At 47.0% G+C, this 15,642-nt stretch overlaps 1 protein-coding gene across 2 annotated transcripts in view; it reads left to right on the top strand.

The window, feature by feature from the left end:
* LOC135918435 (uncharacterized) overlaps positions 1-15,642 on the top strand; it is a 72,950-nt gene that overhangs the window by 32,599 nt on the left and 24,709 nt on the right. For both annotated transcript variants that reach the window (XM_065452078.2, XM_065452077.2), the window contains exon 3: positions 13,031-13,211. In XM_065452078.2, the coding sequence (XP_065308150.1) occupies positions 13,031-13,211 (181 nt within the window). The remainder of the gene's footprint in view (positions 1-13,030; positions 13,212-15,642) is intronic.

Below are 15,642 nucleotides of genomic sequence, written 5' to 3'. Positions count from 1 at the left end.
GCACCAATTCCGGCAGTTATACTTATACATGGTGTTACCGTGCCACACACTGTGCGGACAATTGCTGGTAACCACACCTGCCTTCCCCTTGTCAATTTCACGCTAACTGCGCAAGTTCTGCCTCAGGGGATTTCATTGGCTATAATTAGCGCTTTGCAGGATGGTGAGATCGAGCCATTCACAGTGGAAGATCGTCACAGCTCAGCCCATACCACGACGTCATCGCACGGTACTGACGTCGACATTGAGAAAATGGTTTCCTCTGACCTTACACCTGTTCAAGCTGAAGCCCTTTGCCACGTTCTTGACGGCTATCGCGACATTTTTGACTTGGACAATCGACCTTTAGCTCAAACGTTCGTCGTGGCCCATTGCATAAACACTGGCGATGCGAACCCTATTCACCGACGTCCATATCGTGTTTCGGTGTCCGAACGAGCTGTTATCCAACAGGAAGTCAAAAAGATGCTTGCAAAGGACATTATCGAGCCTTCTTGTAGTCCCTGGGCTTTTCCCGTCGTACTTGTCAAAAAGAAGGATGGCATGTGCCGTTTTTGTGTTGATTATCGCCACCTGAACAAAATCACAAAAAAGGACGTGTACCCTCTGCCACGTATTGATGACGTTCTCGACTGCCTGTACGGTGCCACCTATTTTTCTTCTATCGACTTACGGTCCGGCTACTGGCAAATATCCGTCGACGACATGGCCCGAGAGAAGATGGCATTTATTACCCCTGAAGGCCTTTATCAGTTCAAGGTGATGCCTTTCGGTCTCTGTAACGCGCCCGACACCTTCAAACGAATGATGGACAATTTGCTTCAGTGGTTCAAGTGGCCCACCTGTTTGTTCTATCTGGACGTCATCGTTTATTCACCCACATTTGACACGTATCTAGACCGTCTTTCAGCGATCCTTGACGTGTTCCGCCGCGCCGGTCTCCAGTTGAACTCGTCAAAATGTCACTTCGCTTCCGCCAAATCACCGTCCTTGGACACCTCATGGGCGCCAGAGGCGTGCGGCCTGATCCGGACAAAATTCGGGCCTTACGAACTTTCCTGTTCCGAAGTCTACCTAGGACGTTCGTAGTTTCGCAGGGCTGTGCTCTTATTTCCGACGTTTTGTGAAGGATTTTGCGACCATCGCCCGTCCCCTTACCGACTTCTTGAAGAAAGACGCCCTATTTTCTTGGGGACCTAGCCATGTCGCGTCTTTTTCGCAGCTCACTATTCTCCTTACCACGCCCCCAATTCTGGCCCATTTCGACCCATCTGCCTCAACGGAAGTTCGAACTGATGCCAGTGGTCATGGCATAGGAGCAGTGTTAGCACAGCGCCAGCGTGGAGATGATCGCGTTATAGCCTATGCCAGCCGACTTCTATCACCCGCTGAGCGCAAATATTCAATCAGAGAGCGCGAGTGCCTGGCTCTTGTGTGGGCTGTTGCGAAGTTTCGTCCATACTTGTACGGACGCACCTTCTGTGTCATCACTGATCACCACGCGCTCTGCTGGCTATCCTCGCTCAAGGACCCCACGGGACGTCTAGCTCGCTGGGCGTTACGCCTGCAAGAATATACCTTCTCCGTGGTATATAAGAAGGGACGCTTGCACCAGGATGCCGATTGTTTGTCCCGCTACGCCGTCGACGAACCGCCTGATGCGGACACCATGGCTTGCGTTTTCTCTGTGTCCCAGTTGCTTGAAATCGGCAACGAGCAACGCCGCGATCCTTCATTACGAGTCCTCATCGACCATTTGGAGTCAACGCCTGGCGACGCCTCTCTCCGGATGTTTCTCCTTAAGGAGGGGACATTATACCGCTGCAATCTCGATCCACACGGCCTTTACCTTCTGCTCGTAATTCCATCACACCTGCGTTCGACTGTCCTCCAACAAATTCACAACGTTCCCTTGGCTGGACACATGGGCGTCTCGTGCACATACGACCGTGTACGCCGTCGATTCTTTTGGCCGGGTCTCGCCAGCTCGGTGCGCCGCTACGTTGCCGCTTGTGAGCCCTGTCAACGCCGGAAGAAGCCCTCCACACCTCCAGCTGGATGTCTCCAGCCGATCGACATCCCACCGGAACCTTTTTTCCGTGTTGATCTAGACCTTCTTGGACCGTTTCCTCTCTCGGGCTCCGGAAATAAATGGGTCGCCGTCGCTACTGATTATGCTACGCGGTACGCAATCACCAGAGCCCTCCCGACAAGTTGCGCTACTGACGTTGCTGACTTTCTGCTCTATGACATCATTGCACGGTGCTCCGCGCCAATTACTCACTGACCGTGGCCGCAGCTTTCTATCGGCAGTCGTCGAGGACATCCTCCGCTCCTGCTCGACTAAGCACAAGTTCAGCACATCCTACCACCCACAGACCAATGGCCTCACGGAGCGCCTCAACCGGACCATCACCGATATGCTTTCGAAGTACGTCACGACCGACCACCACGACTGGGATCTTCACTTACCATATGTGACGTTCGCGTTTAATTCATCGTGTCACGACACCGCCGGCTATTCACCCTTCTATCTCCTATATGGCCGAGAACCCGCGTTGCCCTTAGACACTTTGTTGCCCTCGGCCACACGTTCAGCCACTGAATACGCCTGCGACGCGATCGCACTCGCCGACCACGCGCGCCTGCTCGCCCGCACCCGTCTCGAGGCCTCGCAGGAGCATCGGAGACGCCTCTATGGTTGCCACCATCACGACGTACAATTTAATCCGGGTTCTCTGGTGCTTCTCTGGTCACCCATTTGACGTGTGGACCTTTCCGAAAAGCTGCTGTCGCGCTACACTGGCCCATACCGTGTGGTGCGACAAGTGACCGATGTCACGTATGAAGTCATCCCCGCCAACCTCTCAGCGCCATCGTCGGCTGCAAGTGACATCGTTGACGTGGCGAGACTGAAGCCATACCACACACCTTTCGCCGCGGATGCGTAGATTAAGCACCGGGACGGTGCTTCTACTGCCGGGGGTGATGCTACGGAACAGCCGCCACAGTGTGGCTGCACTGAGGACAAAAAAGACGACCTGGCCCCGCTTGATATAGAGTCGCCATCTTTGCCACCGTTGGTCTACGTGTAAATATATTGTAAATATACTTGCACATCAGCTACACGTAACAATATTTAAGCGCCGGCGTGCGCAAATGGCGGATGCCGTGTCCAATCTGTGCATCATAGAAACGCTGGAAAAGGGGATTCTTGGAGGTTTAGCGTAAAAGAATGACGTTTTCTCGCATATTCAAATTACAGTGCGAGAGCTATCTTGTCTGCAGGATGTGTGGAAGTCGCCGTTTACGATTTTTCTACCTAATTTAGCTTGAGAAATCCAGTTAGTTCAGTGAATACCCTGCGTCACAAGAACGGCCTGGGTATGTGTGACTCGAAAATCTTTTTGCCGAGACGACGTCCGACAGCAGATTTTCCGCGACAAGCGCTCCTGTACGACATGGCGTTAAACATACAACTGTGGCGTTGCATACAAACACTGCAGTAGCGTGTATTGCGATCGCAGATATACCGCAGAGGCGCTCTCTCAACTATCGCCGCCAAGGTCAATCCAAACAGGTTGCGAAGCTTCGGGCGAAAAGCAGTGCAGAACATATTGTTACCGACATCAACAAGCGTGGTTATGGGAGCAGCAATTGAAGCGCGACTATGTTTGGAGGGAACAAACATTAGGAAAAAAGCAGTTTTAATTAAAGCGGGACGCCGTTAGATTCACTAAACGAAAATAACATATCCAATCAATTATATATATATATATATATATATATATATATATATATATATATATATATATATATATATATATATATATATATATATGTCACGAGTAAAGGAAAGACAAGTCTGTTATTATTATCAATAGATACCTTTCGTCAGCGCCCACCGTAAGACGATGTCACGTTGACGCCGCTAAGACTTGCAATGCAATGCAGCTCTTGAAGTGTGCAGAAAGGCGCGCTCGGAAAGTTCACCTGTTAGAATACGCCCCCTCACTCGTTGTGCTATTTTGCTTGTCGACGTTTGTCTAAACAGGTTCAAAGCCTCGTCGCTTCTGAACCTGTTCAGTCAAAAGTAGGGTGTTACGACCGCCAGATAATTATTTATTTTCGCCCGCTGACGCAGATGAAAATAACGACTGCGTCAGCAGGCGTTTGGTGTTTGCGACACCAGGTACAGGGGCACACAAGGGTTAGACACCGCCGCGTATAACCATGCGTGGCTTAGCCGTGTCTGGGGAAAGGGGGATCCTGGGGGCTGAGCCGATGCCGGGTGTTCGGATCTTTTAGACCCCCTGGTGGAGGTAAAACACCTCTTCGGCCTCTGCTTCACATAGACGGCACGGATGTGCACGGCAACCCCCGCACTGACCCACCCGGGGGGAATCGGTAGTTGCCTTTTCCTGTCTCGCTCTCTCTCTCTCTACAACCTTCGTCTTTCTCTCACTTTCCACCTTTTCTGTCTTCTCCTGGCTTGCCTGTACTTCCAATTTTTCCAGGCAGCAATGGTTAACCTTGTGTGAAAAGCCAACCTAGGTTATTTCATATTCGGTTATAGAGTTAACGTACAGCTGGCGTTTGCAGGATTTCTTTTTACAGTCCGTGAAGCATCCCCTTGTTGCGCTCCATGGTGGGTGGCTGGCAGCATTACCGAAAACTACACATTCGTCTATGGATAGCTGCTTCCTTCCACTCCCTGATCGCTGTCAGAAAAGAGGGCGCACCGATGAAGTTTTCCCGTTTTTTGGTCGCCAGAAAGAATCCTTACCCCGTTTCCATGTCATACATTCTGAAAAATCAGATAAACCCGTTCGAAGAATTTCTGCCTTCCTTGTTGCGAAGTAATTGACTGAAGTGTTTGATGTAATTGACTGAAGTAGTCCAGGTTATGGCCAGCGGTGATCTCCTCTTGGAGCTCCGCGATCAGAAGCAGTATGAGAAATCGCCAAAACTAGTATCATTTGGGGAAGCCCAACTAATTGTAACGCCGCACCAATGGATGAACACAACCCGGGGCGTTGTGTCGGACCATGACTTGCTGGAGTTCACTGAGGCTGAACTTTTGGAGTGCTTCAGCGACCAGAATGTTATAAACGTCAAATGAATTAAGATGACGCGCGACAGCAAAGAAATCAAAACCAAGCACCTGATACTGGCATTCGGCTCAAGTGTTCTGCCAGGGTTTGTAGAGGCCGGGTACATCAAGCTTCGTCTTAGGCCATATGTGCCAAATCCCCTAAGATGTTTCTAATGCCAACGTTTCGGCCACGGTTTACAGAGATGCCGTGACCGCCAAACCTGTGCCAAATGCAGTACCTATGAACATACCTCTGAATCTTGCGAGAACACTCTCCACTGTGTAAACTGTAATGGAGAGCACGCCGCGTACTCACGGTCGTGCCAGTCCTGGAAAAAAGAAAAAAGAAGTTGTCACAATCAAAGTAAACGAAAACGGTTCTCTCAAGGCTCCCGTGGGGGAGCCGAAACGTAAATAACTCTTTTGAGCCATTTTTGGTCGTTGTCCAGACCTCTTCCTTTTAAGTATCCTATCGATATTCCTCGATATGGAGAACGCGTATGACACAGCATGGCGTTACGGGATCTTGCGAGACATGTCAGGAATGGGGATCTGTGGAAATATGTTGTAAATAATTGAAAGCTATTTGTCGAATCGTATCTTCTGCGTGAAAATTGGCAACGTATTATTGCGACCTTTTATATGAGAAACCGATGTACCCCAGGTAGGCGTACTCAGTTGCACACTCTTTATCGTTAAGAGGAACACACTTAATGCTTCTCTACCACCAGCCATTTTTTATTCCGTCAACGTAGACGATATACAAATAGGTTGCAGATCGTGCAACCTTACAGTGTGTGAGAGCCAGGTACAGCAGGGCCTGAACAAGGTGTCCAACTGAGCAGACCACAATGAATTGAAAATCAACCCCCCAAAAAGCTCTGGTGTTCTCTTTACAAGAAAGAGAGGCCTGTTTCCTGATCCTTATGTAGAACTGGGCAGACAACAAATTTCCTTCAAGAAAGAGCACGAATTTCTAAGTGTTATACTTGAATCCAGGCTTACCTTCATTTCACACATCAAATGTCTGAAAGCAAAATGTCTAAAAACTGTGAATTTACTCAAAATCCTATCCCACACAACATAGGGTAGCGACAGGAAGTGTTTACTGAATCTTTACAGGAGCCTTGTTCGATCAAGATTAGATTATGGTGCCGTAGTATATCACTATGCCGCACCGAGTGCGCTAAAGATGTTAGACCCCATTCATCATCTGGGTATCCACCTGGCCACTGGCGCATTTAAAACAAGCCCTGTCGAAAGTCTATATGTAGAGTCATATGAGTGACCACTCCATTTTCAAAGAACATACATCAGCTTCACCTATCTTTTTTTTTTTTCAAAGTGTGCTCTAATAAAGAGCATCCGCGTTTGACAACAGTTAACGACTTGACGTGTGAAACAACTTTTCGTAATAGACCCTCTATGAGACTTCCTTTGCGACTGCGTACAAGAGAACTTAGCGAAGAAATGGATGTGCCAGTTCTCGAGCATCGCCTAATGCCTCCAGCTAAGCTATTACCGCCCTGGGAATGGCAGGTGATAGACGGCGATGTGTCCTTTGTAGAGGTCAGAAAGCAACGCACCTGACCTCGAAATCGCTATGCATTTCCGTGAACTTCACTCGAAGTACTCCTGCTCCGAATTCTACACAGGCGAGTCAAATCCACATGCTGGTCTACCTTATGCTGCTGGTGGTCCGTCTTTTTCTAAATCTGACGTACTGCACCCGCTAACAAGTATCTTCACTGCAGAAGCCTATGCAGTACTATCTGCAGTAAAACATATCAAGAAACTAAAACTTGACAGAGCAATCATATTCACAGACTCGTTAAGATTTGTAAAAGCACTCATTTCTTTACAAACGCATACAAATCCTGTCTTCGATGAACTCTACTCACTCTTGCACAATATTTATCTATCACATAGACATGTAGTAATGTGCTGGGTACCTGGCCATAGAGGCATCGAAGGTAATGTACTAGCTGATAAAATGGCCAAATCACTTACATCACTAACCGTTGTTCTTACGGCTGCTGTCCCTGTCACGGATCTGCAGCCTTTCTTGCGAAAGAAACTGCGAAAACACTGGCAGCGCAAGTGGAACGCAGAAATAATCAACTGCAGGTTATGAAGCCACAGTTAGGTTTTTGGCCCTCCCCAACAAAATCACGGTGAACAGATGTCCTATCTGTCGTCTCAGAATAAGGCACACATTTAGTACCCACAATTTTCTCCTTACTGGAAATGAACCTCCAACCTGTGGTCGATGTGGTGAGAGGCTGACCATCCTAGACGTCCTCTTGAAGTGTCCGAAAGCCGAATCTGAGGAAAAGAAACATTTTCCTCTTGTATATCAATATTGCGTTCCTCTTCATCCAGCTATGTTTCTTGGTAAAGAACCGTTTTTTTTAACAGAAAAGCAGCCCTCAATTTTACATGATGTTTTGATAAGCCCATTATGATAAGCCCATTAAATTCGTAGCGCATCTTCTTTCCAGAGGATGCCGCTGTGATACTTGATTTGTTTAGCACATGCCTCCAGGCCCTTGTGTGTCAAGGGCTCTAACAAGGCAGTGGTGCTCTAGTGAAATTTAGCGACGTGCATATCTTATTGTGAGGCTTATAGCGCGTGAAAAAGACAAGAAAGTGAGACGTGACACACACAGGCGCTAACTTGCAACAATCTTTATTTCGAGCAAGGGACCCATACATATATACAACTTTTTGGCGTACATCATACATGCGCAGTTTGCAAAAAAAAAAACCTTTACACTCCATTGCGCAGGTACGATAACTCTTTGCGGGAAAGGGCAATCGATGGTGTTGACACACAGTTATCCCCAAGCCTTTCAATCATTTCTGCTTCTATAATTTCGCGAGTTATCCTACCTCGGGCTCTTCCCACAAAGGAGCAGTCTCTGTACGCTGGAGCACATGTCGAGTGGTCACCATCATCCACCCCGGCAACAGTGCACCTGCAATGCCTGCAGTGGGCGTCAAGGAACCCACCCCGCTTTTCTGCTACATTATCCCGATGTTCCTTTAAACGCTCGTTGAGGCGCCTTCCGCTTTGCCCCACGTAGTTCTCCCCACACTTTAAAGGAAGGTTGTAAACAACTGCTTCCACACATTCAACAAACGGTTTCCGGTGTTTGTTTTTGCACGTGTGCTTATCAGAGAGGCCTGGTGTGATAAGTCTGCACAGACATTGCAATTTTGTAGAAGCTGAAAACACAACCGTAACATTCGCACGTTGACCTATCTTCGTTAAACGGTGCGATAGGCCATGGATATATGGCCGTGGATATATGGCCGTGGATTTTCTTTAAACGGTGCGATAGGCCGTGGAAATAAAATATATCAACGTGCGAATGTTAGGGTTGTGTTTTCAGGTTCTACAAAATTGCAATGTCTGTGCAGACTAACCACACCAGGCCTCTCTGATAAGCCCACGTGCAAAAAGAAACACCAGAATCCGTTTCTTGAATGTGTGGAAGCAGTTGTTTACAGCCTTCCTTTAAAGTGTCGGGAGAACTACGTGGGGCAAAGCGGAAGGCGCCTCAACGAGCGTTTAAAGGAACATCGGGATAATGTAGCAGAAAAGCGGGGTGGGTTCCTTGACGCCCACTGCAGGCATTGCAGGTGCACTGTTGCCGGGGTGGATGATGGTGACCACTCGACATGTGCTCCAGCGTACAGAGACTGCTCCTTTGTGGGAAGAGCCCGAGGTAGGATAACTCGCGAAATTATAGAAGCAGAAATGATTGAAAGGCTTGGGGATAACTGTGTGTCAACACCATCGATTGCCCTTTCCCGCAAAGAGTTATCGTACCTGCGCAATGGAGTGTAAAGATTTTTTTTTGCAAACTGCGCATGTATGATGTACGCCAAAAAGTTGTATATATGTATGGGTCCCTTGCTCGAAATAAAGATGGTTGCAAGTTAGCGTCTGTGTGTGTCACGTCTAACTTTCGTCCTTATCTTTTTCACGCGCTATAAGCCTCATGATGTCTTACTAACAAGCCCAAATCACTGCTTTTCCATATCTTATATTTCGTATCATTACTACGTAATGAACGCTAATGCTCCTATAACACGTCATTTGTCATCGCCTTAATCTTATTAGACGTACATTTTACGTACTTTACAGTGACTGTTTTTAGGCCCCTTTACAATCACGTCACATCAACTTCATAGAATCCATCACTCCACTGCGAAATCGCTAACACTTGCTGGGCGTACTTTGGCCATACCTGGTCCTTGCGCCAATAAAAAACATCACATTCATTCATTTGTGCAACTGACTGCGCCAGGCGACGGGCTTGGCGTCCGGCGATAGCACCAGAACTCTGCACTCAAAGCTTTAGTCGGCCTCCAAAGAAAGTAGGTTCCGTGCAAGGATGCGATTTCAACACCCGTATGGCTGGACTTTTCCTGCATCGCTTTCCGCGCTGAAAGTTTGAAATGCCCATCAAGTTGAATGGCGGGGCACTTGAATATAGAGCTCTAATTGCAGGCCACCAAAACAAATTTCGCGCCTTAAAGAACAAAGTGGCGTCGCTTCTCTTTTAACGAAAATGGCGTTGCATCATTTTTTCTTCCCCCGGAAGTGTTCCCTGGTTACACGGATGGCCCTAAGCCCCATGAACCACCAATGAACCACCCTGGTTTGAACGTATGGGCTCCTACGGAAGCATCGCTACGAGGTATATTTACCTTGTCGCCACTCCGTCAAAAGCAGGATGCCACACAGGACAGATGTAGGTAAGATAGCATGCTTTGTCCGCCTGCGCTCAATTTGATCACGCGCAGACGTGTTGGCAATACAGTCGCCAGTTTTCGCTTGACTGTTGGGGCACTTCGCTGTTAAAGTATTTTCAGCGCGCCGTTGCAGGCTATCGGTACTACACCGAAGCACTACCCTCTAGGTAGACGGCCATGTTTTTATCACAGGTCTTCGATTTAATCAGGCGTGGACATAGTTTCTAGAACACTTCTGAGTTTTCTGCAGTGCTACCACGTGACCCAATTAACTGTCAAGAACAGTGTGGGAACACTCCCACACTGGATACGGTGCCTCGTCACATACCAACAAACTAAACATTCTTGTCAGAGTTGTGTGACGCAATCAATCTGCAGCTTTTGTTGAACTTGTCCAATGGCCGCGAAAGTCATTTTACTGCGGCGCAGCGAGAGCAGCAGTGAACACTGGACACACGGAATGGCAGTTTGCTTTCATTCGTTGTTCGGTGTCCTTTTCGGCTCGTGCACTATCAGTATCGGAGACTTCAGAATTTTAACCAAGTCATTCGTGTCTCTCTACCTTTAGGTGTGCCTTATGTTGAGAAGAATCAAATCCCGGCCACAGCGGCTACATTTCGATGGGGGCGAAATGCGAAAACTCCCGTATGCTTAGATTTAGGTACACGGTAAGGAACCCCAGGTGGTCCAAACTATTACTGAATCGCTCGCTATGATGTGCCTAATGATCACGTCGTGGTGTTGGCACGTATAACCCCTGATTTAACTTTACGTTGAAGAGAAGGCCCTCAGATTTCTAAAGGGTGCTATCTTTCTGTACTCGTTTTTTTGCATGCTACTGCAATATAGAACTCGCAACGGTGAGTCAGCGCACTTGTTTCCTTTAGCTCCTTATTCTGTATCACGAAGAGATGCTAGCTTGTAAATTTAGTTGATTAGCTAAAAGAGCCACCCATAAATCTTCTGCCGCTTGGTACCGGTGGTTGGCAGCGCACTCATGACAATGCAAAGGACGTCCAGAATGGATCTGCCATTAAGTAAACCATGCGTCAAGTGCCTTGATGTCCGTTGTTTAGCTTGTATCCCTCCGTTAGCCGCGTAAAACGATGTATGGCGAACGAACGCAGGCTTTGTATTCGCTTTGTGTCGTGTCATCTTGTACGCACTTACACATATTTATACACTAACAATATGTGCTTAAAATATCGCTCGTGGAGGTGGGTGCTTGAGCGGCTGTGCGTAATGCTAGTATCTCGAATCGCAGGCTTACTGCCGCGTCGTTTCTCTTGAATATTCGTGCAACGCCAGCTTTGGCAACGTGCTCTTGACACCGGAGCACAGAACTGTAGCCCACTAAGTTGGGAACATTCATAGACAGATCCATTCCGCGAATAAACGTAATGGGAAAGACATCCGCCCGAATTAGCGGCTACATGCGTCACAGTAAAACGCAGCAACGGCAAAAATTGCCTGAACATGTTTTTCCCCACTCAATTCCACTGTGAGAGACACAGCCAGGCGTTGTCACGTGATCCTACCCATATCGTGGCAATAGCAGTGCTAGTCTCTCCAGCGGAAGAGCTTGGAGCAAATGTCAACAAGTTTGCTTAATGTTGTTAGAAGTGTGGACTCGATGTGACAGGCTTGTGCAAAAATTTTCAGAACATGAATCTATTTTTGCGTGCCTAACGATAGATGTTCACTGAACAGAGTACAAACCGACGCCTCACAGGAAAACTGAGAGAGCCTCAAAAGGTTGTGCAGTTGAATGCGATATGAGCTGCTTTCTTTCTTTGGATTTTCGCACTTTTTTACCATATAAACACAACATTCTCCGCATTTTTTTCAGAATATGGCACGTTACAGACGGATGTTAGAAATCCACGACAACGATAGCTAGCTTTATTAGTGCCAGTTTTGATAGAAAGGTCAAGCACTTACACCGATAGCAAGGTATTAAACCTTATAAGGTATTAGATACTATTTAAAGTGCAGAGTTTTATAGGTTGTGTAACTTGTTGTATACATGCGCTTAGCGAGTAAACAAACTTCGTGCCATGCGACCAAAGACACACAGAGTTCGCTCGATGACCCTGAGCACTCGAGTGGTGAGGAGTGGCGGCAGCGGTGGTTGCGCATGCTTTTGTCCCAAAGCAAGGTTCCCGGGCTGCCACTCCTTTGACCATTTCAATTGCACCCGCCGTGGTTGCTCAGTGGCTGGTGTGTCGGGTGGCTGAGCACGAGGTCGCGGGATCAGAACGGCGGACCTCAATATCAGATCGTGGTTTTGGCATGTAAAACCCAATATTCTAATTTTTAAAGCCCCGAATTCACTCGCAATTACACTTCGCGTCGCAACATCGTGCCGTCGCTTGTGGCCATGCTCCGATTCACACAATGGCAGCAGTGCCATCCGCCGTACCTCGCGACATGCAGACACAGTTATCTGAAAAAAAAGCACCATACATTTGCTACAGTGACAGCTTAAATAATTTTCACAAGAAAAACCGAGCGATTGAGAGCTTACCATAGGAATTCGCGTATACGATTGCTACTTTCAAATATAAAGCAAATTTGGATAGCTGGGACACAGTTTTAGCTCGAGTTCAGTCATTTATACGGTGTTCATAGTCACATGAACTCGTGTGTCACACGACCTCGTGTAATGACACCAGTGGCATACGGAGCCCCTTTCTTTGGTCCTTGAGAAATTAATTTTTATCTAACTCATGTAAAAATAAAAAAAACACGCGCTTAGTTTTTTGAGTTGGTATTCATCATCAGTTTCTTCTATCGGCTGGCGCAGTCGACTATCAGAAAAGCTTTGAATTGGCGCGTGATACAGGAAACATCTTTTGAGGAGTAGGATGCTAAATAATATCGACACGAGTGTTCGCAGAGTGTCAGTCGCGCACTTTCGTTGATGCCATACAACTGTTCGTCAATTAGCCGCGACTTCTTGCTTCATTTAGCCGCCTATTTTCAAATTGGAACTCTGACAAAAACACAAATAAAAAGCTTCTCTCCCTTCGTTACGAGTGCCCACTGCGTGTTGAAGTCAAGAGTTCTTGGAGGGAACACATAGGTTAATTATGCAAGCGAGCGCATTATTGCTTGCACCTTATTGTGGCTTCGCAAGGAGAGCTTGAAAGCCTATTCCCGTGTTCGCAGATCATCACGCGGTTTACCAGCGCCAACGATCCGGACCAGCAGTGTGGGCGCATCCGGGAGAGCGAGAACAAGGCATTCAGCACCTCGTACACCCTGAGCATCAAACTCTTCTCGAGGACACCGCTGTCGTATTTCTTCGACGGAAACATACTCGCCGTCGTTGTCACCGCCGCGAATGAACGTGAGCCGAGCCTACGTAATTTTGTCTTCTCGCTGTTAGCACTTTCATGCTCAAAGCATAGAATTTAGAAACAAGAATTAAGAACTCACCCTTCGTAGAATTAATAAACAGATGGCGCAGCTTTTTGTTGTTCTCCTAAAGAGTGGGGAAAGTTATTGTTGGCCAACGAGTAAGGTGTTTTTGTTGCAACAAGGTGTAAAAGTTGTGAACCTTCGCACTGCATGTGAGGACGACCTTCGTCTGTAGCCTTTTTGTGCAGGAAATAACGTAAATAATTGCGAATGGAGTAGCAAGGAGGTAGTGCTTCTTAGAGCGCAGCTCTCCCGTTCCTGGGTTGACCGGCGGCGTGCCGCGACGCAACCGAGCGAAGGAGCACAGGACGAAAGCCAGCGCGGAGCGCAGTGGTAGAGGGCGCTCGAGGAGGAAAGTGGAGCACAAGGAAACGGCTTGCGCATGTGCCGAGTCGCCGGCAGCCACGGCATCCGCCACAGCGTGGGCCATCTCATCAACGCTTCCGAGGGAGGGGGGGCAGGGTGTCATGAGGTGTCAGCTGAGGCCAGTCCGCGGTACCAGCGTGTGACGTGTATAGCCTGTTTCACATGATGCGATTTTCGTCGCACCGGAAGTGCGATTTCCGTTGTTTGCGATGCAAATCGCAGTTGCAGTGCCGATCCGCCTATTTTCGGCTGCGACCAACAGGTTGGTCGCACAATCGCACCGTCGCAGCGATCGCTGCGATTTTCCGTCGAAATGGCGCGGAGAGCTATCGCGGAGCTATTTCGCCGCTGTGTTTTGAAGAATGGCGTCTCGTACAACAAGTCCCATGCGCGGAGACGTGGATTGCCGAACTCGGTACGTACGGGAAGGGAGAATAAAAAACTTGTACTGCAGATTCCATTCTCCCGTTTCTAAGCGGTTGATGACACGCTACGCAGCAAATGAAGTGCATTTTCACGTTTGCTTCGTACGCCTTTGCGAGTTGTCAGTACTAAGAGGTCTTCGATCCCCACCAGACGATGAGGTCGTCACAATTTTCTTTTCAGTAGCATGGAGAAATCACGCTATCGGAGCAGCTTGAATTATTTCAACCTAGGTAAGGGCAAATGACAAGACAGCAAAGTACGCGAAGTTTCAACGTTGTGCTGAACGCGGTACCGTTCAGTTGCATTTTCTTGTCGGTTTTCAAGCGTTAATTTTCCTATGGATCTTGAAAACTTATCTTACCTCTTATTAAATATGACAGAGCAGAAGTGTAGGCTATCGCAATGAATTTGCTACGATAGCATTAAATGCGTGGCTTCAATAAAATATTACATGCACATTAAGTTGCACCTCTTCTCTGGATAATTTTTTTTCTTGCACAGAAACCAATAAACATTGACTATGTTGCGCACTTTCTATCCTTATTGCATCTGTATTAACGTTTGCTTTGAAAGGTAATTAACTCTACAGCTAGTAGATTAGGGAAATTACTTGCTTGCTATAGTGGCACAGTGACAACGTACCCTCCTGCATCGTCATGTAAAACTCGTGCAACAATGCGAAAAGCAGGCAAACGGCCTGTTCTTGTGGGGATAAAACAGTAGAAAACGACACGCTGAAGAAAAGTAAATCAAAAATGTGCAGTGAAGTCAGTCACTTCAGCCAGTACAAGCAATTCTTGCACGTTCACAGCTGATCAAGTGTGGAGAAACATTCATGCCTTACATGTTTCTAATAAGTTCGTGATCACATATATTAGTGTCTAAACGAATATAACGCTACCTGCTGTGATTACTCTTTATAAATAATGAAATACCATGCTACTTGCAAGAACACATCACCCGAGGATTTTAGAACAAATTTCTGTATTTCAATTATAGACAATATGTGCTTTATTCAATATAGGACCCGCAAACTGGGCTTTTTTTCATTGACAAATTTATTCCAAATTTTACTTACATACAGGCAATAAGAAAAATCTATAGGGAAAAATATTGTTCCTCAATTTATTCAACTGTCACTGTGGCTATAGAATTGTGCTGATAACACAATACGAGGGGTTGATTTGCCAGCCATGGAAGTCGCATTTCGATGGGAGTCATAGGTAAAAAAAAGCTCTTGCACTTAAATTTAGTTCATCACCTTTTATTGAACCCTTAAACTTAAAAATACTATTGCATAGGGAGCCATGCTTACACAAAATCTAACACCAATAGAAAGCACAGGGCAGAAATGTAAAACAACCATCTTTCGTTATAATTCGAGTGTGTAAATATTCATTGCATCAACATGTATTGTTCAACAGTACTGCGCAAGTAAGCATACTCAGATATAGCAAGTACTCTGTCAGGAAGCTGGTTATACAGATGTATAAATGTCAAGGCATGAATGCTCATACTACATCGCACACATAGCACAAAGCAAACCTTTTTCAAGAGTTGTCCCTTCT

Source organism: Dermacentor albipictus, chromosome 2, assembly GCF_038994185.2.
Source record: "Dermacentor albipictus isolate Rhodes 1998 colony chromosome 2, USDA_Dalb.pri_finalv2, whole genome shotgun sequence".
NCBI classification, from domain to species: domain Eukaryota; kingdom Metazoa; phylum Arthropoda; class Arachnida; order Ixodida; family Ixodidae; genus Dermacentor; species Dermacentor albipictus.
This window is presented reverse-complemented; position numbering and strand designations above follow the sequence as displayed.